Genomic DNA, 22263 nt, shown 5'->3' on the forward strand with positions numbered 1-22263 from the left:
CCTTACTCGCAAGGATACATACACATGGGCATGAAAAGAAAAATAACAACATAAAATCATCTATTAGTACATTATCATTAGAATGGATTTTAAAATCAGAAATGAGATAGGAGGGTGGAGAAAGGAAGTAATGACATTAAAATAGGTTGTATAAGGGAGAAACCAAGACATGACAGAGCTTCCCCTAGATAATAGAGATTTGGGGTACATTTATAGTAGGGACCGTTAAACACTAACTAGAGCTAAAATAGAACTGAATGTTCACAAGTTTAAGCATCACTAGACATAATAAGCATTTAAATTTTAATCTATATACCAAAAGACAAATGGCAAAAAATAATCATAGAATCAATTAAAAACTAAAAGAATAATAGAGGATTACAGACGGGGTTATATGTATAACTGAACACAATGAGCTAAAGAATTTATAAAATGACAAAGATTTCCAGATCTATCAAGAAACAAAATTAATGCCAAATTAGTATTTTATGTGGAATAAATAAGACAACAATTTATTTTAAGAAAATTTCTAAAATATAATGTTTATAGTGATACTAGATAACATTCACAAAAGAGCTCCAACTTTTTATGGGTAAAATTAAAACGATACAATAGTAAATACCCATTGTTTCAAGGGAGCCTCTAAATAAATGTATTGATCAAGATGGAAAAGAAGCTTACAATAGGGAGTATTTAAAATTAAGGAATATTTGAATATGACAAGCAAAACTGTCATGAATAAGCCTGAAAATTTACAAGCAGATTAAAGGCAAAATAATTGTAATGAATAAAGCTATAAGTTTTTTCTATGTTTTCCTGAGATAGAAGCAAACTGAAACATGAAGCCATGAAACAATGAAACAGCAAGCGGGTATTTAATGAATTAACGAGTCTAAAAATAATGCCTTGAGAAACTAGCCCAGTGATGAATATAACCACCACCAAAGTCAGAAGTCAGAAAGACAATGCCATGCAAGTCAAATAAAATAATTAATGCCGATATTCTGGAAGTTCCTTTTAATACCAGTCACTGAACATGCATCAAAACAGACTTGTGTGGCCTGGAAGGACTGCTCACCAGTTAAAGGATGTCTACTCCTCACAGAGCCCTAAGTAGGGTTTTGATCACCCCCACCTCACAGTAAGTAAATCTTTTAGGAAGAATTGACTTTGCTTTAGAGCATAGGCCACAGTCATACTCATTGGCAGAGAAACAGGGTGTTAGGTGAAAAGACAATCTATGTGCTATAACACATAACATACTATTTATCATCTCTCCCAGTAAACTAAGTTTGATCTGCACCTAACTGTAGGTTCCACACGGACTTCAGACAACAACTGGATACAATTCTATTAAGTGACTCTTGGGAAGAGTCTTATCATATTTTCTTCTCAAATACTACAGTAAACTTTGAAGATTTTCTAACCACTATAGATAGTATTAGAAATTATATCAACAAGAATGGCATGCCAAGTTCATAGTCTGTCCAGCACTTATAAATATTAAGATATGGGATTGGATTAATAAATAAAGCCATTGTTTCTGTTTTATTTTAATTAACTTTATTGGGATCCAGAAATGTTCATTTGTTTATGTGACACCTTTAGTTATTTCAGAGTTACAGTCACTAAGGCAAGTAGCTTTCCCTGAGTCTGTAGCTGCTAAGAGGCGCAAAGCCTGGCCATGCAGGTTCTTACAGACAGTTCACTGGATAAAGATGCTTTCTCCACAAATGGATCTGGGAGAAATCGGCTTTCTGAAAACTTCTTCCAGCAGTATAATACTGACTAAATAAATAATGATACACTCATACAATATACATTGTACACATAGTAACAGGCTTTCAGATAAAGGTGGCGTGGTTATAAAACAACAACAACAACAAAAACAGGTAGACCCAGGTGGTAGTGGCACACTCCTTTAATCCTAGTACTTGGGAGGTAGAGGCAGACAGATCTCTGTGAGTTCGAGGCCAGCCTTGTCTACAAGAGCTACACAGAGAAACCCTGTCCCAAAACAAAACAAAATAAACCAACAAATATAAAGAAAAGAAAAAAGAATATAGGTAGATTAAAAAAAAATTTAAGGTGAATCTAAAAAGTACTAGGATTCAAGTAAACATGCAAAAAACATATAACCCAACTGATAGATGCTTCTGCATTTTGGAAAAAAATTATTAAAATGAAAATTTTCTATTTTATTTATTTAATAGATTCATACTTATTTGAAATTCTAAGAAAGGAAAGGAAGTATCATTTAAAAATTAAATTACGATCACAGCTAAATTATTCATCTCTTTTTTGATGATTCTTTATACAGAAAAAAAGTCTTTAAGGATAAAAACTGAAATGATCAGAAGAAATCAATAAATATGTATATGACTACCTACCCATTAAAATGTATACATTCAAATATATACACAAACATAGTCAAAGGTCCTCCTAGAAAGGTGACAGCACAAAGTCCCTCAGCACGTGAGATGATGTGTCACACCCACAATGGGAGGTGTGGGCACACCTGCTTTGCGGACATAATCAGGAGAGATGACCATGAGCTAGATCTACAGGTGCTCATATTTGCTCAAAACCCGGTCAGTTTACCTCAAAGAAATACATTGTTACTCATTGCAAGATTCATGTACAAAATGCTAACTCTGGGTGCTCCAGGTTTTCTCTAGAACAGCCTCTGAAGGCTCACGTGTGAAGGTGGGTCTCCAGCTCGGTGCTATTGAGAGGTGGGAGCCCTTCCCAGGCGGGGCCTGGAGAGAAGTCTTCCGGTCTCTGAGAGCACATCCACACAAAGGATTGTGGGGATTTATCCTCTTCTTCCTGGCATGGCTTTCAGAACCATGAGGTCAGCAGTTTCACCGCACTCCACCACAGACCATAATGTGCTGACTCAACCAAAGCCCAAAGCAGCCAGACCTATAGGCCATGAGCTGAAACCTCCGAACCCATGAGTCGAAATCAGTTCTTTACCCAAGTTTACTGTTTCAGATAGTTATCTACTATAGTGACTGAAAGCTAAGACCCATAGCTGTTATTATAACAAAATGTTTTACAACTGATCTACAATATAGTAAAAGTTTGCGGTTTATCCAAGAAAGGATTGTCATGAAATTCTATGGAAGTTTTGCAAATTGTGACATTAAAAAAGTATAACATGCTAAATTCTCTTGACACAATATTAACTAAAAAGAATTAACCAAGATTTAAAACTGGTAGCTCTATCTATCCATCTATTATCTCTCTATCTGTGATCTATAAGTAATATATTACTATTATATATAATATATTACTATATGTGTGTATGTATATATGTACATATATATATACACTTTATACACACACATACACATATAGGCATTAAAGGCATATACCAAAATATTAAACACTTTTATTCAGTCTTGGAAATATGGATCACTTAAATATTTTTCTACATTCTTGTGATTCCTAAATTTTCCAAAAGGAACATGACTGTCTTTTTCTATGTGAAACTGAAGCTTGTTTATTATAAACAAAGGTTATGGTAGAGTTGTAATACACAGATAAGGACAAGATGGAAGGACATGGTTTTGTTAATTGTTAGGATTTTCTCTCGACATGTATCCCTTTCAGTATTGAAATGATTTATACAGAAAACACTGGTACTTATAGAGTGCCCAATAATCCCTGGCCTTGGTGTGGTCTGCTTCTGTATACAATCCAAAGACAGTGCCTTAAAACTGCCCATGAGTGGCTCAACTTGAAAGTAGGAGACAGGGTTTCCTAGGTGTTTGAACATTCAGAAGTCTTTGATCAATCTCTATTCCAGGCTTTTTTTTTTTTGTGGATGAAGGGGCTGTTTCAGCATCATGATGCAAAACGGGCACCGGGGACTCTAAATGTCAATTATCAAAGACTATTCTTGCTGAAGGTAAAGTAGCCAGAGTGCACAATTATTTTGTAGATTAATGAAAATTCTGGCATTGAGGATCTGCAAACTGTGAAGTGAGATTCTAGAGTGCATGCACGAACCTTTGTCTTGCACACTCATAAACCTCCAGACACCCCATACCTCACCTCCAAATCCACGGTGGTGGTACTGGCAGCCTTATGAGGGAGTTCTGCATGACAGCTGTGGACTGAAAGGACTCGTCCACAGACATCCCGAGTTACTTTAGTGGTGGGCAGCAAGAGGGATGAGTTAGAGATCCATTTGGTGCCTGAAATCAGGACACCTGTGCAGTCTAAAGAATGCAGGGTCCACTCCTCACTGTGAAGGCAAGTGTCCAACATTTTATCAGGGGAGGTTTTCTCTGTAGTAGAGAAAGTTGATATCCTGATTATGGGTTTTTAAATTTTTTATCATATTTATGTGTGCATAGGGGGTGTGCTACGGTGTGCCTTTGGAGGGCAGAGAAAACTTGGGGTAGTTGATTCTCTTCCCCATGTGAGCCTTAAGGATCAAATTCAGGTCATTATGTTTAGCAGTAAGTGCCTCTGCCTCTAAACCATCTCACCCTGTTCAATGGTATTGTCTTTAATCCCTTCTTGGTTTCTCAATAGCTAGGATAATGGGAACATTGCCCAGGCTTTCCATGGTGTGGTCCCTTCATCTACATAACGGGGGCGGGTAAGCAAAACACACATTTATGGACTAGTTTTAAACAAGAGAACAAGTGTGATTTCCCATATTCAGCTAGTACTCAGTGAATTGTAACTTATTAGAAAGAACAGCCAATGAAGCCAATTTAGAAAATGCCCCTCTCTCTGCTTCTGTGTTCTCATCTCTAATAAGGAGGACTGCCTTCAAACATGCGAGGGCTCTTGCCTTCTAGCATTGGGTGATTCTTGGCTCCTGGAAGGACACACAGCAAAACCTTGAAAGGCTGGAATACGGACCAGGAAATTGAATCTGCAGCGCCACCTAGCCTCATGCGTGCTGGGCCATCCCACTTCACTTGCTCATCTTCCTCTTTCTTTTTTTTTTTTTAAGTATAATTACTGGAGCTTATGTTTCACAGTTAATGCTGTCAAGTCTTTTAAACTAATTGGTCTTTTATAGAAAATTTAACTGAAAATTAACACATCTTTTAATAACATTGCCTTAACTTTAATGGCACTCTGCCTTTCGTCTATAATTGCACTAAAATTGTCATTTTCCATGTCATATGTGCCATTTTTTATATTTGCTAGTTTTCATGGTGTGGATTTTTATTTTTAGTATTTTTCTCTCATGAGCAATGAGAACTATTCAGTTATTTTCTCCTGGATCTGCCTTGCTGGTGCAGCAGCAAGGAGTGTGTTCTTGGGTCCAGCACAACATCCCACTGTTTGCTACTCAGACAACGCTGCTGCTACTCCATCTGCCTTGGCTGTGCCTGCGGACGGTCTGTCTGCTTGTGAGAAGGAGAAATGAGGACTCTTGTGTGGAGTATAAGAGATGAGTCATGAACATAAATTGCTGGCATCTCTAGAATGGCACTGGATTAACCTGGGCTGAGAGTTCCACCTTCAACATAAGGCTCACCCAGGGTCTGGCCCTTCAGGAGGTTATAATATAGACAGAAAGGCAGGTGGACCCATGATTCAGAGGAGCACACTTTCTCGTCTTGGTAATACAAATCTAGTTATTTCTGACACTGAGGCCAGTTCATGAGACATGAAAGCACAGACATGTTCCTCCTGCAGACTTCTGAGTCATCTATCTACATAGCTTCTGAGTCTTAAATCTCTAGAGTATGTGTGCATGCATGCATGTGTGCAGGGGAGATAATGAGTACATAGACACATTCATACATACACACATGGGCACGTAAATAGCAAATCTATGGTTCTGCTGTCACATGTGCACAAGGAGTTGTTCACATCACACTTAAGTTGGTCTCAACTGATTCCCAGACGGTAGAAAACAAAGGACTGGTGGAATCAGAACCAGAAGCTTCTGTTCTCCTTGATGACCCTGTGCCACACTGGCCCAAGTGCTTCACATATTCAAGATCTCATTTTTTTATTTGGCATTATTAATTGTTCCCCTACAGTTTTCACCTCTAGATTACCATGGTTCACTTCTCTATCCTGAATCCGTAATATGGAGAACAATGTCTGTCATTTAGTAGGTGACCAATAAATGTATTGATTAAGAACAATAACTATAATACAGCTTTAGAGAACTGATCATATGCTAAATACTTCATCACCACTTTTAACCATGACCACAGTCTCATAAGGACAAGTTAAGGAACATGTGTGATTATTATTCTATTTTAAAGATGACAAAAATGAGGCCCAGAGAGATTCAGGGACCATAGCCAGGAAACTAGTGTGACTAGGGAGTCAATATTGTACTTTCTTATTTCAGGTGTCTAAGTGGAAATGAAACAGGAGTTGGGTTTTGGAAGAAGTGAAATTGGGTAAAAAAAATCTGAAGACTCACACATAGCTCTAAAACCAGACAAACTTCTTTCATTTTGTGTGTATAGTTATGCGGGGGAGAGGGGGAGGAAGAGAGAGGGAGAGAGAAGCAATCTAGGATTATTCTGAAAACTTTATTTCTCAATTGAACCCTTCCTCTCAGAGGTGCACATCCAGAAGGATAATTATTCCTCCCACCATGGTTTTCTGTTGTCGATCTGTTGGATGAAGCCACAAGATTCAACTCTATCAATTTCAAAAAGGTCAACAAAGAATCAAAACAGTATTCTTTTAGCAAAGTAGTAATCCAGGAGGAATTTGTGGGGGCCAGCCATGATAAACTAATCTGGGTAGGCCACCCAAAGAAAGTTCTTTACTTCCAACCATTATCACCTGGCCTGGGAGTCTGGTCATCGATGAATTTAAATGGAGTCTGGAGTCTCAATAGTTTATCCTGAGACAATGCCTGGCTGCAAGAGGAACCACAGGATGAGACTGCCCAACTCCCACCCAAAAGCAGACCATTCAAAGTAAATGCCTGGCATTCCAAGAACTGTAGATAGAGACACCTGCCAGCACACCTCAACAGGACACCTCCTGACAAATGTCAGCCAATCAGGAGCCCTAAACCTCAAAAAAGCCCTCACCCCCACCTCTACTACTATAAAAACCCTATTCTAATTGAGCTTGAGGCTCTCCGGATATTCCAATATGATGGACATTCGGAAAGACCGAGTTTGCAAACTTGGTTAAAATAAAGGCTCTTTGCTTTTACATATGGGTCTCGGTCTCTTTTGTTGGCTTTTGTGGGGACCCCGCGGATTTGAGCATAACAAATTGAGTGATGATAGGTAATATTCAGAGAATATTCACTCCTTGAATAAATGGTAACTTGGCGGGCAGTGCTAGAATGGGAAGAATCACTGACATCCAGAGTGATTTGTGCAGGATTTGGGATGGGGCCATAGATGGATGCGAGCACCCATTATGACCTCTGCTCCTACAGTTTGGAGGTACCTCCTTCTAGTACTTCATAGGTACTGCTTTGGTATTTTCAACTGATTTAAAATTTTCATAAATGGGGGGCTGGAGATATGGCTCAGTGGTTAAGAGCATTGCCTCGTCTTCCAAAGGTCCTGAGTTCAATCCCCAGCAACCACATGGTGGCTCACAACCATCTGTAATGAGGTCTGGTGCCCTCTGCTGGCCTGTAGACATACACACAGATAGAATGTTGTATACGTAATAAATAAATATTTTTTAAAAATTTCATAAATGAGGTTGCGGTGGAATACAAAGAAATCACCAGGTAGTACTTTGTCAAAAAGTCCGGATCTAACTGGATTTGTTGAGCCAGACTTCAGCTGGAGATTTTTCATCCTAGACAATAGAGCAAGGTCTGGAATGATCTGGTTGGGATTTGGATTGGTGATTTGAAAAGGCACTGTCAGTAGGCCTGTTAATATGCCCTGCCCCAACGTTTAAATCATATTTGTTCACATTATGGTCCGAAAGATCAGACTGTATCACTGAGGTGAGTCACACAGTTCCAGGTCCTCAACAACTACTCAAATGCTAAAAACTGATAAATATGGGGAACAGTACAAGGTTCCTGGAACCCTTTACTCTAGGCTAGGATGCAGACGAAAGAAATCGCTTTCAGGCAATGGCATCCACAAACTCTAAGCCATTTTGTTCCAAACACTTCAGTTTGGTACCAAAAGAGTTTAGAGATGACCTTTGAAACTAGTTATTAGGAATCAGCTCATTTTGATTTGTCAGAGTTTCTGAGAACTGGCTCTCTAATGATGCTATCAATGGTTAGCCTTATGGCTCATACCGAGACGTGCCCCGCCTCCACCCTGTCATATGCCTGACCTCTGTGCTGTCGGTCATGTGTTCCTTCGACTATGTACAAGTTTCAATTGCATCACTTAGAATTAGCACTGGCTTCATTATTTCAATGAAACATACACTTTAAAAATGATTCATCTGGTCCTACTTAGAACACACTGTCTGTGTGTCAACATAAATATTATAAGTTTAAGTTAAAAAAAGCCCTTACCGTATTTTGTAGTTCTGAAATAAATCCATAAATAGCTTACTTGTCTTTTAGTAAGAGTAGACTCCTGGAATGTTGGAATTAGGATCAGAATTAAAGTGGTATTTCTAAAGAGACACGGTCCAGCCTCCTACAAAGAATCTGGTGCTTCATTGAACATAACTATGTAGCCTCTACTGGTCTTGCCAGCGTGTTCAAGAGTTTGTATAAACTGAGCCAATATTGCCAGCCTACAGTCAGTCACAGCATTCCAGGAAACCAAGAGGGCCCTGCTATAGGGCACACTGACTTTTCTTACTGGCTTGGAAAGCTGCCAGTCAACCTTAATTCAGATGAATTTTATTTTGTAATTATTTTTAAGACCATATTTCTGACATTTCACTAAGATATGCTTACATTTATACTACATTCAGTAATATAGAATAACCTCAATTCATCTCTAAAAGTCCCATGTCTTCATCTTTTATCACATAGTAATCCTTCTGGGATTATCTTTAATGAATATATGATAATAATGCATAATTAGCATATCAGTTGTTCAAGGTTGTTCAAGAGAACAACCTTCTTAGGCAATGTGAGAAATGTAGTATGGAAAAACAGCCTCTAAATTGTGCTCATAGTTTAAGGTTTAAGGTGCTCTGTTCCACGGGTTCTACAAGGTCGATTTTTATCCAGGCCACAGCTCCATTTTCACAAATTGTGAATTTGACTACTTCAAAATGAAGTGCATATTGTAATAATAAAGACCCCATGGGGAATGATTTCCAGTACCCGCTGTGGCCCATTCGAAATGACTGCTGCTGTCTGCTGCAGTGAATGGTGATGCCACTATGCTGGGGTCCCCTCTTTAATTGATACTTTGGGGGGGGGTCACAAAAAATGGGAAAACAAATCTCATGACCACTGAATACACATCAAGTTACTAAACAAAACAGAACTGCTTTTAATGTCTCAGTCAATAATTCCCTTTCTTTACCATCCGTCATTGTCCCTGCCCTTCAGCAAAGAAGAGTTCTGTGCCTGGTCCTCATCCAAGGCCTACTTTTTCAGTGACAGGCAGGGACTTTGGTGTCACCCCTGGCAGACTGTTCTTTCTATATTCTGTTCACATCTGGGCTATTCCAGAATGTTTCCAAGTTTACCAGGGACTACTGGAGCCCACCCCCACCCCCATCAGTACTACTCTCCAGCTAGAAGAAATGCTTACGGGGCTGGAGGCAGTTCAGCCATTCAAAAAAAAAAAAAAAAAAAAAAAAGCTAGGCTCACAACCAAAAATATAAGAAATGCTTACGAAGACATCACTGCCCCCTTCCCCACCCAATCTTGAGGGTCTAATCCATCTCCACCTACCAAACAGGGCAACTGCTTTTAGACACAAAGCTGACCACATTTTTCTTCAGCATTAAGTCCAAAGATTCAAACCATGAAAACGATTTTCAATGTCTTCCCTATCCCTTCCTCATTGTGGCTCTGCTTCCTTTGTCTACCTGAGACAGTCTCGTATCTTATTATGAAATCTTGTTTCCTTAAGGAGGACTTTTCTAATCCTCCAAACCAGGGCATAGTTTTCCCTGACTTCCCTGTACTTTGAGGAATTTATGGTCAGTATTTATTTGAGTGATTGATATATATTGGTATCCTTTTCAGAGAGAAAGGTTCATGAACTTCTACTATTCTCCGTGCACAGCTCAAGCATCTGCCAATGTCTCCTTATTTGGAAGAGGGTCCATGGGTGTGCATCCCACCCCTTGAGAGGAGAGGAAGAAGCTGGACAACTCACCGCACTCATGAGCGAGTCCAGGACGCTGACGGCAAATGCTGTCCCACATGCAAAGGGCTGTGTGAGGTACAGCTCCGTATCAGGGTCATCGTCATCGTCTTGGTCCAAAAACTGAACGTTAGTATCATTCACTAGAAAAGGCATAAAAGAAGAATTAGCACTGAACACCACAAGTCCATCAGTGATGCCAGTGAGACACTAAGGGACTGGCTTAAAGACACTGAAGTTACTGCCAAAGAAACAAGCATGGCAAAGCTGCTGATGGATCTTGGGGTTGGCGAGGAGTGGGACTCAATGGCTTGCTCCTGCAGGAGGACTGTTTTAACTTCCAAGACCCTGAGAGCAATGAGATCAAGCGGGCTTGCTCCATGGCAACTGCTAAGGACTGGCAAGTTGATGGCACTGACCAGTCCTTGTTACAGTTTTAGAAACATGACCAAGAAACACCCAAGGGCATTTTTTGGTAGCCATATTCTTTGATAGATGGACATCATTCAATGATGAATAGCCATGCTAGAATGGTAAAGTTAGCCACAAAGAAAAGAAAGCAACTTATTCAGAAGGAAAGCAATAGACCAGAAACACAGCAAGGGTAAATGGCAAGGAATTTACCCTCAGGAAGGACCCACAGCTATCCCCAAGGGTGGACCTGGGTAGTACCTGGCGTGCCTGGCCTCTGAACCCGCACCCATACACAATAGGTCCTTCTAAACACTCAGGAATGGCTCCTGGCTGCCTCTGGCTGTTTTTCAACTTTCTCTGCAAGTCTCCACAAACTCTTTCCCCTTCTAAACATCCCTGTCTTCCTTGTGTTTTAGAAGATATGGTCATGGCAAGATGCCTTCCTTCCTTTCCCTCCCTGTCATATGGAGAGCCCCTAAAGACTTCTACGTGCACCCACAGACTGATGAGTGGTGTCCTTCCAGTATCTTTAACTTATAAAAAATTAAATGAGAGATGAGCTTCTCTTCCTGTCTTGGCCTCAGACGTGATCAATATTGCAAAGCAAGTAATAGAGGGAAGTGTGGGGAGCCGCGGAGAGCACACTTGTGATTTCTGGAATAATTAAGGTGGTTTTAGGGAGAGGACAGATGAGGTTTCCTAGCTCTGATGTCTTTCTGAATCTATCTGCCGCTAATTCTCTTTGTAGAGTTATTGTTTTAATTTTTTAAAGGAACTTTCTTGACAATTTTCCTTAAAAACCTTGTTTATTGCATAAGTCAGAATAAATGATAATAGGATAAAAAGCTAGGCATGGAATTATTTTAAATGACACAATCTCCCCCCACCCCCAGAAAATGACTCTAATGGAGGGAAATCTTTTCCAGATTTGATTATGTTTGGGCCCCAGTTGCCTCAGAGGCAAGAGAAATACAGGACAGTGGGCAGAAGCCCCAAGTCTGGTTTGTCACCAACTTCTCTGGCAAAGCATTTCATGATCCTCCAGCTATGCTGCTCTCACTGCAAAGTGAGGAAACTATGCAGTTCTTCATGAGGCATCTCGGAGACCCTAGAGAACCAGACTTGATGAGTCTGCTCTAGGACCCAGGGTATGCTGTGGAAAAATTCTATCGCATTATGGAAATGTCCAGCCTCTCTCTACTCCTCTCAGAAACAGAAAGTTTGTTGATGAACCCTCCAAATAGTTCTGTTACATTGAATTATGATTGACCCTACACTGCTTCCATACCTATTTCATGTTTGACTAAAAGTGTCTCTACATGTCATGAACTGCGGCCTCACTCCACATGGAGACTGTATAACCTACTCTGGTAATAAGTCACGACGAGTGACCTAGTGTTCAAATCAGATCCAAACAAGACAAGTCCCACCTGTAGCGCAGCCAAAGTGTTGCCATGCCACACACACACTGCTCTCACAGTGGGCCAAACATAAGGAACCATTTCAGTATTGGCCCCTGTCATACTCTAGAATTATAGACAAAGTGAATTAAGCTTTCGAAAGCGGGTACTAGATAGATGCGCCATGATTAAGAATACTCGCTGTTCTTACAGAGGACTTGGTTAGCTTCCTAGCACCCACACCATGGCTCCAGGGAACCCAACATACTATTCTATCCTCTGGATCCACATGAGGGACATAAATATACATACACATGTGTGTGTCGGCAAACACTCATATACATATAAGAGAAATAACTATTTTTTTAAGACTTTAAAAATCATATTTGTTGAAATTTTGCCTTATCTTTCTCTTCTCTCTGTCTCTCTTCTCTTTCTCTCCCTAGACAATGTCTCATATATCCTAGGTTGACTTCAAATTCACTATGGAGTGGAAGATTAGAGAAACTTCTGCTCCTTCTCCACCTTTGCAGTGTAGGGATTCTGGGTGTGGACTACCACACCCAATTGATGAAGTTCTAGGGATTGAACCCAGGGCTTTATTAATGTTAAGCAAGTGCTCTCCTAACTCAGCTAGTCCTAAATCAACAATTTTGTCTTTTGGTATTCTGAAAGTATGTTGTGAGGGCCACAGTATTTCTGTCCCCAGAACCAGAAAATGCCAGCTACGAGAGCTTCAGACTGTGGTTCTCCTCATTCACAACAGCAGCCGAGGCTGCCTGTACCACCATTCCTGCTGGAGCAGCAGCCCTTCCCTTTTCACAAGGAGATGAGAAAGAAATGGTGCGATGTTATTAGTGTGGCCCAAGTCAGAGCAACAACTCTGGACCTGAGTGATCTAACAGTGTAGGCTATGGGGAGGTGTCAAGGCCAGAGCAAGTTTCAGTGAAAAGCTTACCTGTTGTTCGGGGACGCCCAGTTTTAGGAAGTCCCCATGCCTACTTTCCAGAATAGCAGCTACATGGCTAATAAGAGCTGACAAGAACATTGCCCCATAATGCACATGATTAAATACAGCTGGGAGAGAGTGAGTTAAGCAGCTACAAAGTTCTTTATCATGGAAACTTCAGGATCCTTTGCCAGGGGGTGTCTCAGGGCAGATGAGGACTGGAATATACTATGGTCTTAAAATGTATTTGGCCTTGGGTGCCTCTGTGTCTTTGTATGTGTTCATGTATGTATGTGCTCATGGATCAATGTGTTCATGTACAGGTGTATGTGGATGGTAGAGATTAACATGAGTTGTTTTCCTCAATCATTTTATATATTATTGTTTGAGACTGGGTGTGCCAACTTAATCCAGAGCTCATGGATTCTGCTAGACTAACGGGACAGCAAGTCTCAGGGATCTTTCCACCTCTGTCCTCAAGGGCTGGAACTACAAGATGCACATTGCCATGCTCAGTGTAAATGTGCATGCTGGGGATTGGCTCTCAGGTATTCATGATTGTACAGCAAGCACTTTGCCCCAGGCCCATCTCCAGTTCTGTGCAATACCACACATCACGCATCGTGGGGCAAGTGGCAGATGGCGAGTATTTGCAGGGGTGAACTGAGAGGGGGAGTGGCATGAGGACAGTAGTGTAACTACTAGAGACACTAGCCTTAAGAGCAGAAAGAAGACAGGGCCTGATTCTAGGCACAAGTGGGTGAAGTCTGGTATGCGAGAGTGTCCGGGGACTTGATAACCAAATTGCTGCCTTGTATCTGGAGCACCAAGCTTTTTGTTTTCCTTTTACACTAACCAAATTCAGGATACTCTAGTCAGTTAATGGTCCACGGATTCCACATGTAAGAGAAAAGCTTTGGCATGGGTGTTTTCAGAAAGCCACTGTAGCTGTCTATACCAGAGATGCTCGGGTGAATTTTTCATCAGTGATCTGGGGCACATGAGTTTCCTTGGCCTTTTATGGTCCTATGGTTCTAAGTAGAAGAATGGGGAAATCCAAGCTTTTACCAACAATGCTAAACATGAAAAAGATACCTCTCCTATTGTCTGCAACAGTGTGATACTCCTTGACCTGAGTGAATTTGTCCTGATAAATAGCTCTGTCTAACAACCATGCAGGGTTGCATGGTGGACAATTTATTCCTTCGTTTCTAGACATCTCACAAGCAAGATTACTGGCTTAAAAGCTTCCTCTCTTATTTTGAAATATATTTTGGGGCCAAGAAAATGGAGTGTTCAGTTCATCTGTGAGTCAAGTGAAGGCAGGTGCTTTTCCCCCCTCCTCCCACATCTCTGCTGAGGAGCCCTTTGCTATGTCTATTTAGAAGATCAATCTCCAGTGCTGAAACCTCCTGCCAATGGGCGCCCTTTGTGGGTTATTAACCAAGTCATGGGGAACCATGGAAAGGCCTGACAAATGCAGGCATGACCAGGAGGCTTTATCTTCTAGATAAATCCACTGTGAATCTCCCAGGGAGGCTTTGGATCAGCAGGGTGGGGGCCAAAAGGTAGGGTCCCCAGCCTGTTCCGCACCATTCTTGGAATCTCGCTTTGGTAAGAAAAGATCCCCTGGGAACCAGCTGCCTTTTATGGCTTCAGAAGCATAACTTCTGAGAAAGGGCCTAGTGGGAGGGGGGTAAGAAAATAAAGTCAGAATAAAGAAAAATAAACAGCTGGAGGGAAGGCATGGTCTAGGATTTCTTATCTTAAAATTTTTATATTTTTTCTTTGACTTCCTCCGAGAGCTGTGAAGACATGTCAGTCAAACTGACAGCATGTTGGAAGCGGAATACAGGGCGGAGGCGGGGGAGAGGGGGCACGTGTGGGATTTAAAAGAGAGGGAGAGTGAGGCTTGGGCCACAGAAAATGAAACAGAGCAGAGATGCCTTGCAAGGCCCTGCCAGTTCAGATGGGTGTGATCAAAGGTTTACCGAGGCTGTGGGGAAAATCATTAAGGAAAGGCCAGAACAAGACAGTCGATTCCAACCAGAGCCGCAAATAAAACGCATTCAAAGCAGTGCCATGGGGTAGCCTTTCCGTTACAGCCAGCGAAATGAAGGGGAGAAAACCAATGAGAGCTGGAAACACCAAGGTCAGAACAAAAGAAAATACTGATGTCAAGAAGGCGAGCACTTCTTACCCAACTCCGTGATCATTAGAATGTGTGTCCCACTGTTTTTTTCCTGATTGACTGATACCAAAGGCAACTTGCCTGGTTTAGCTAATTGGATAAGGCAGTTAAGGGTCAGGGAAAGGGAGTGGAGGGAAGTACAGAAAAAAAGAGGAAGAAAAGAGTGAGGGAACAATAGGGGATGCATTCTCAAGCTAAGCCACCTGGACAACAGTGCACTGTGCTCACAGAGGGTACCAGAGAATGGCACAGACAGGTCAGAAGTAGGGTTTTATTAGCTATAGATTATAGCATCCAAACCCTGTGCCCTTCAGTCATATTTTGGCCATTTTTTTGAAAATGACCTTTGGTGAGAATCTCAGCTGGGTGGAGTTGCTACACAGTGGAGCAAACAAATATTTGACCGAGTTCTCACGGGGGATCCGTTCTCAGGTGGGATCGACTCAGTCCTGAGGTTCTGAGCAGGGTTTCAACTTCAGGAGCCTTTGAAACAGAGCCCTCAGAAGAGGCACCTTCAGGAAGAAGTCACCAGAAGAACCCTTGCCTCCTTTCTTCCCCGTTCCCAAACGGATGCCCCAATTCCAAAGCCATTCTCATGCTCCTTTGAAAATCGTGGCAAGAAGGAAGGAAACTGTCTATTTCTCTCCTGGGAAAGATAGAACAGTTTGTCCTTCACACAGTCTGTGTGTCTCTACTCATCATACCTGACCTTTGCCACTGCACCCCAAACCCATGATGGCCAAAGGACTAAAGAACAGGCCAACCTCCTTATAACCTGGAAGACAAAACCACCCACGCACTGAGCTGACAAGAGCTCCCTACCGAGTTCTGTGATGATGGGGATGTTGACCCCCGTCGTGATGGACGGCTGGCGCAGCATCCCATGCACTGGGCTGTTGTCAGGAGATGACCGGTCCATTCCGGGAGGTGTGAATCCTAGTGGGGAGAGATTCAGAGAAGTAGAAAATCTGGAAATGATAAAACCACAGAACCCTTTTTGCATTATTGACAGGTCACCAATTAACACAGGATAAATTCTGAGTGTTTTTTTTTTTTCAGGACTTGATAGGAGACACACTGGAAGAAAATTTAACTTACTCTGACACCTTCCTGAAAATCCAGATCATATCAGGATACATGCATCCTACTTGTAGTTCTCCCTCTCTGACCAAGTAGTTACCACTGTGTCTAGTTGTCACTAGGTAGTCAAAACTATGGTCACATACAAAGTGTTCTTGCTCATGAAAAGTGAGCAAAGAAACACACATCATGTCTTGCATAAGACTTTGTCTCCTCCTTCTCTTCCCAAAGCACATCTAATATGAAGACGTGGATCACTATGGAGGTGGAGTCAGGACACAGTCTCAAGCAGCTGTCCTGACCCAGAAGACACTCTGAGTAAGAAACAGTGATGTGCTCTTGTAAACCACTGAAACTGCGTTTGTGTGTTGTTACCGCAGCCTATCTAAACTCATTCTGACTATTCTCTTCCGCTAACTCACTGCATATCTTTCTGCTTACAAGGAACTTAGGCCTAGGATTTGAAATGGTTCTGGCTTGTGAGACGTGAAGATAAATCTGCATGGAGGCTTTCAGCAATTGTTCCTTGATCTTAAAATGAAATGCATAGGAAGATACCTCATTTGATACCCCCTGCACATTTTTTCATTTGCTTGCAGTTCCTAGACCTATGCTGTCCCTCTTCCAACTAGGCTGAACACCTACTGAATACAAAAGCCACTTGCTGATACCATCTGAACTGAGTAATAACCAGCCTTGAATTCCTGAGGTAACCAACCTAGTGCTATCAAGAGATCATGAGATTTATGGAAAAGGTAAGATTAGAAATGTCAAGTTTAGTAAAGCTGAGACTTCTCTCCAGCCAAGCCTACTGGGTACCTTGTTAAGGATGCCAGACACAAAAGCTCTCTGCATCATGCCTGCATTGCTCAGAAAGTCATTTTCCAACTGGAGCACACAGGAACTGGAGCTCTGTGATACCATTTATTTTGGTTTGTTTTAGTTTTTATTTTATTTAATTAAATTAAAAAAATAGTTTTGGAAATAAGGTCTTTACTATTATGTAGCCATGGTTGGTCTGAGTTCACTCTGTAGACCTGACTGACTTTGAACTCACGAAGTTCTTCCTGCCTCTGCCTCCTGAGTGCTGGGATTAAAAGTGCTTACTGCTATGCCTGATTCTTTGGTTTCTCATCTCTATATGGACCTACCAATAAATGAGGAACTTAAAGGTACAAAGATACTTGCATGGTTTCCAAATCAAAACTCCAAAGTGATCATAGGATCACATTTTACAGTCACTACTTAGTAATGGGACAAGGCTGGGCTGATTCAGGCTTTTGGGGATGTCTGCTGCTCAACAGCTGTCCCATCCTTTTAGAGGCTCATATAAGCACAACGGGCTTTGAAGGGCACAAGCTTATTTTCTGCTCTCCTTTATATAAAAATCCTATCAAGTTCTATACTTTCAGAAGTAACAAAAAAGTATCCATTTCATGATTGTACTTATTTTTTTTTTTTTGGAGTATTATGATAGCTCAAACAGACCAAGTTGCATTCAGTGAGTTAGTGTGTTCATTCTTCCTAAACTTTGGAATGTGTCTACTTTCCAGCCAACCGTATAACCACATGCGTTTTAAATGTTAGCTGTTTTCTTTTCTTCGAACAGTGAAGGGGAAGAAATAAACTGTTTTCATCAGAAGTTGCATTCAAAAGCATGGAAAATTGCAAGGGACAGCTCTGCAGATTCAGTGGATGTGACGGTTTTGACTTTCTTCAACTTGACAAGTGAACACCTTGCATCGGTAATGCTATATGCATAATACATGGTCTGTATTTTGACATCCATCATCAGACACTGACTGGGGAAAATATGGGTGTGTTCCTTGAGGTGCAGCACCCATAAAACAGGCAGAGATAAGGGTCACACAGTGTTAGGAAAGCTGCATTTTATTGCGGAGTCTGTAACAAGCCAAAGCATCCTTTTATTTTATCTTATTTAAAGATTCCATTTTCTGCTGTGAAAAGACTCAGTCCCTTTGCATGAAACCTTCATTAGGAAATGGCATGCTTGCTTCCTTCCTAGGCCTCTTTCACTTTGCTTTCATTCTCCATTTCCCCCTACAGACTCCAAGACTGGCTTCAGCAAGCAACTGCAACAAACAAACTGAATAATAGCCAGATATCCCCCCTGAAGATCTGTCTCTCCATCTGGGACCCCAAGGACAGATACTAATGTTGACACGAGAACTTCAGAAATGTCACTCCTTCTATTTTGCAACATTTCTGCCCTCACACTATGGGGGGGGGGGGTTGTTAACAAAAGTATGGATTTTCTCCCTTCCTCTCATATAATAGTAGCTATGACTCAGACTTGATTAGCATTGTTTTCCCCCTTAGGGGCCCTACTATAGGAAAAGTATGTCATGAAGTACCAGGGTATTGCAGACTGCCTAAATGACTTCAAAGAGAAGAGAAATCTAGATATATTTCATCAGAAGGAATGAGGAATAACGGTGACCTGAGATGTCATCATTCTGGCCATGGCTGACAAAACAGGTCTCAACAATGTTCGGGTCTCCACCCCTTTAATGGTTGGCATCACTTTATATCTCTACATAAAACAACACTGGTGTTCTGCTTGTGCAAGCCAAGACATGTGGCATATACCCTAGGGATCTGCAGTCAGAGACAGAAAAACTGGGAAATGCTCCAACATGGGAGACAAGCCTTCATTTTGCCAAAAGAAATCATTAAGAACATCAGCGCTGGAGAGCAAGACTAAGAAACCGCATTCAGAAAAGATTCAAGTTGAATTTAGGGATTGCCTAAGTTCTTGCTTAAGCTCTTGATTGTCCTATAGTGTTAACACTGTACTCCGTGGACATGCTTGATATGACTTCCCCAGACTGCTTCCTCTCCTTCCAGGGAATCCGCACCACCACCACAATCCCAGTCTTCAGTGGCAGCTGTGCCTGGCATACATCTGTGTTATTCACTGAACATCAAGCATCCCTGCCTTGACTGGCCCTGTCTCAAGCCCAACATCCGTACTTCACATGCTGGCGAGTTTCCTGGTTAGCAGGGCTCCAGGATTATGTTTGAAAAGGCCTGACTCACAAAGAAGAAATAAAGGGACGAGTGAAAAACATAGTTTTGAAGCCGATGTCTTAGGTTCCAATTCTGGTTCTTTAGTTTTCCATTTATTAATTTTTAAAAGATATTTTACTGCATTAGCTAGTTATTTGGCTATTCCATGCATGTATATAATGAATTCTGATTGCTCTCCCCAGTACCGTTTATTATTTCCCCCTACCCCTTTCCATCCCTTTCTCAGATTCCTAATGTTTTGTTTTGTTTTATGACCCATTTAGTTTAATCAGGGCCACCTGTGTGACCACTGGATTGGGACTATCCATTGGAGTTTGGTGGAATTATCAGGGGTTACATTACTAAAGGCTATGTTTCCCTCTTCATTGAATCTACCAGAAATGAGTAGCTCAGTAGTCAGGGGTATAACTCTGAGTCCCTCCTCCATCCATGCCTGACTGTTGATTGGTCCATGAGGGTAGAACTCTGAATCCCTCCTCCATCCATGCCTGACTGTTGATTGGTCCATGAGGGTAGAACTCTGAGTCCCTCCTCCATCCATGCCTGACTGTTGATTGGTCCATGAGGGTAGAACTCTGAGTCCCTCCTCCATCCATGCCTGACTGTTGATTGGTCCATGAGGGTAGAACTCTGAGTCCCTCCTCCATCCATGCCTGACTGTTGATTGGTCCATGAGGGTAGAACTCTGAGTCCCTCCTCTATACATGCCTGACTGTTGACTGGTCCATGAGGGTAGTGCTCTGAGTACCTCCTTTATCCATGCCTGACTGTTGATTGGTCCATTCTTCTACAAACTCACCAAAGGCATGGGCATGTTTTGCAAAGAAGGTGTTATTTCACATTCCTTCTTATTTTCAGGCTTTTACATTCTTTCTGTCCCCTCTTCCACAATGTCCACTAAGCTTTAGAGAGAACAATACAGATGACTTGGGTTAACTTTGTTGATATAAACACAGCACAGCCAATATTCTCACCAGGTCTCTGATTCTTCTTCTAAAAGTCAGAAGTAACCATTACACAGGGAAACTGCAAGGCTAAAGTGAAATGTGTCATACCTAGGATGAAGCAAGCACTCAAAAATGCTGTCCCCCAATAACAATATAATACTAGATACACAACAAATACTTGTGCAAAGATCCAGAACCCTTTCCTAAGGGTAAAGAACTGAAAAGCATTTGATAAGTTTTCTAAAGAAGAATTTGTCTTAGAAAACTAATGAGAAACCAAGAATCATTTTTTGTTATAAATAGATTAGTCCTGCAAGAATAATAAATAGGATAATAACAACGACAATAGGCAATAATAACAAGTAACAGTGCAGCCGGAAATATCCCAAGAAGAAATCTGGATATGCGGAAGGCTGAGGTCTTCCTCAGATTTACAGGAAACTGGTGGCCAGTCTTTACAAAGGAAAAGCTCTCAGCGCCAAAGAACAACTACACGCCCCTTCTTGAATTTTCTCTTTTCTAGACCTAATTTCTGGCCCCTTTAATTAGTTGGAAGTCATTTGCTCCTTAGGCTCCTGGAACTGTCTTTACCACTCTGCTTTTTTCTGGCACCTGTGTTCCAGACACAACACCCCTGCCAGACTGGATGGAACAGAACCAGCCGCAACAGACCTTCTCTGGATAGTAGTTATTTCGTATGCTGAATAAGGGAGGGCTCAGTGGAGAAAAGAGAGGACAGGGAAGCACCAGTTAGTGACAAGTTCAGAGAACTGTACTCTAGTGAGGGTGGCTTGGAATGAAAGAATTTCACACAAGCACTTAGATGGTTCCTGCCTAGAGCTAGGAAAAAAGACGGGAAAAAGTGACATCAAGGTTTTTATTTATTAAAAAGTTGTTTCCTCTCCACCTAAGGCTTGGGGAACATTGTGGAAAGAGTGGGTAGAAAGACCACAAGAGTCATGGGTCAGGGAGTTTGCTGTGAGACTGTGTCTCCTAGTAACATCAGAAGCCAACCCATAATGTCTTACCGACCTGTCTGCCTAAATGTGAACTGAACAAGAACGACACCAATGGCCAAGTCAAACTGTGTGGAGACACGCCCAAGAGGCCTTAACCCTAGGATGAAAGCTGGGGGTGTGAAGTGGTCTCCCCAGGGAAGAGCACACCAATTGGTTTCTAGTGCTAGACTGTCAACCCTAAAACCATAATAGAGGGAGCATTATATCAACTGAGTAGATTATATTTAGGAATCTATGTAGATATACATGTTGGAGGCCACAAGACTCTAAAGTGAATGCACAGCTGACCGGCCAATAGACAGATCACGGGAAGTGTGTTCGTGCACGTCCACATGGAATAATCCCGCAGAGCTGCGGGAACATTTGTCCTTTGGAAAAGTTGCTGTCATATCTGTGGAAACCTTGTGAAGCCATGAATCTTCCTTTCAAAATGGGATTCATTTCCAAAACACCTCAGCAGTGTGACTTCTGCACAGGCAACTGAGTGACCGTGCTCCATTCCCCCACATCAGGAAACCTTGGAGCAATGGCATTCACTCTTTGTTCTAATGAGTCAGTTTACATAGATTCAATCCCACAAAATTACCTGTAACAGACCACACAGAAATTTCTATAGAAGACAGGCACTGAGCAGGAAGATAGCATGCACCACCACTGCTAACAAACAAATCTGGGTGTCCCCAAAGCTGGTTGTCACCAAAGACATTAGATGAGGAGAATGGGTGTAGGGCCCTGTCTTCCCTGTTCCTCAAGCAAAGGATGCAAGAATTGTTTACGCTAACCAGCTTAAGCTTCCCCTGCTCATTCTGGCAGTCAGAGGGAATTAGTTCAAAGCCTTGTTTCTGTCATTGCTATGATAATTTCACCTGCTAAGGAAGGTCCTCACAGGTGCCCTAAATCTCCTCCCATCTGTCTGTCAGGGTTCCCAGCTCGATACCCCCTGCGTGGAGGCTCAGGCCACTGGCACCAAGCGGTCAACACTATG

The 22263-nt window shown here is 41.7% G+C and overlaps 1 protein-coding gene across 16 annotated transcripts in view; it reads right to left on the minus strand.

Annotated features, from left to right (window-relative positions):
* Kcnma1 (potassium calcium-activated channel subfamily M alpha 1) overlaps window positions 1–22263 on the minus strand; it is a 720864-nt gene that overhangs the window by 29190 nt on the left and 669411 nt on the right. For 8 of the 16 annotated variants that reach the window (XM_085698388.2, XM_085698387.2, XM_085698392.2 and 5 more), the window contains 3 exons: window positions 16004–16117; window positions 15191–15271; window positions 10240–10370 (listed from right to left, as the gene is read on the minus strand). In XM_085698388.2, coding sequence (XP_085554514.2) covers window positions 10240–10370; window positions 15191–15271; window positions 16004–16117 — 326 coding nt within the window. The remainder of the gene's footprint in view (window positions 1–10239; window positions 10371–15190; window positions 15272–16003; window positions 16118–22263) is intronic. The other 8 variants (XM_085698389.2, XM_085698390.2, XM_085698393.2 and 5 more) reach the window with 1 other exon arrangement.

This window comes from Myodes glareolus, chromosome 12 (assembly GCF_982192425.1).
Source record: "Myodes glareolus chromosome 12, mMyoGla1.1, whole genome shotgun sequence".
Lineage (NCBI taxonomy): Eukaryota > Metazoa > Chordata > Mammalia > Rodentia > Cricetidae > Myodes > Myodes glareolus.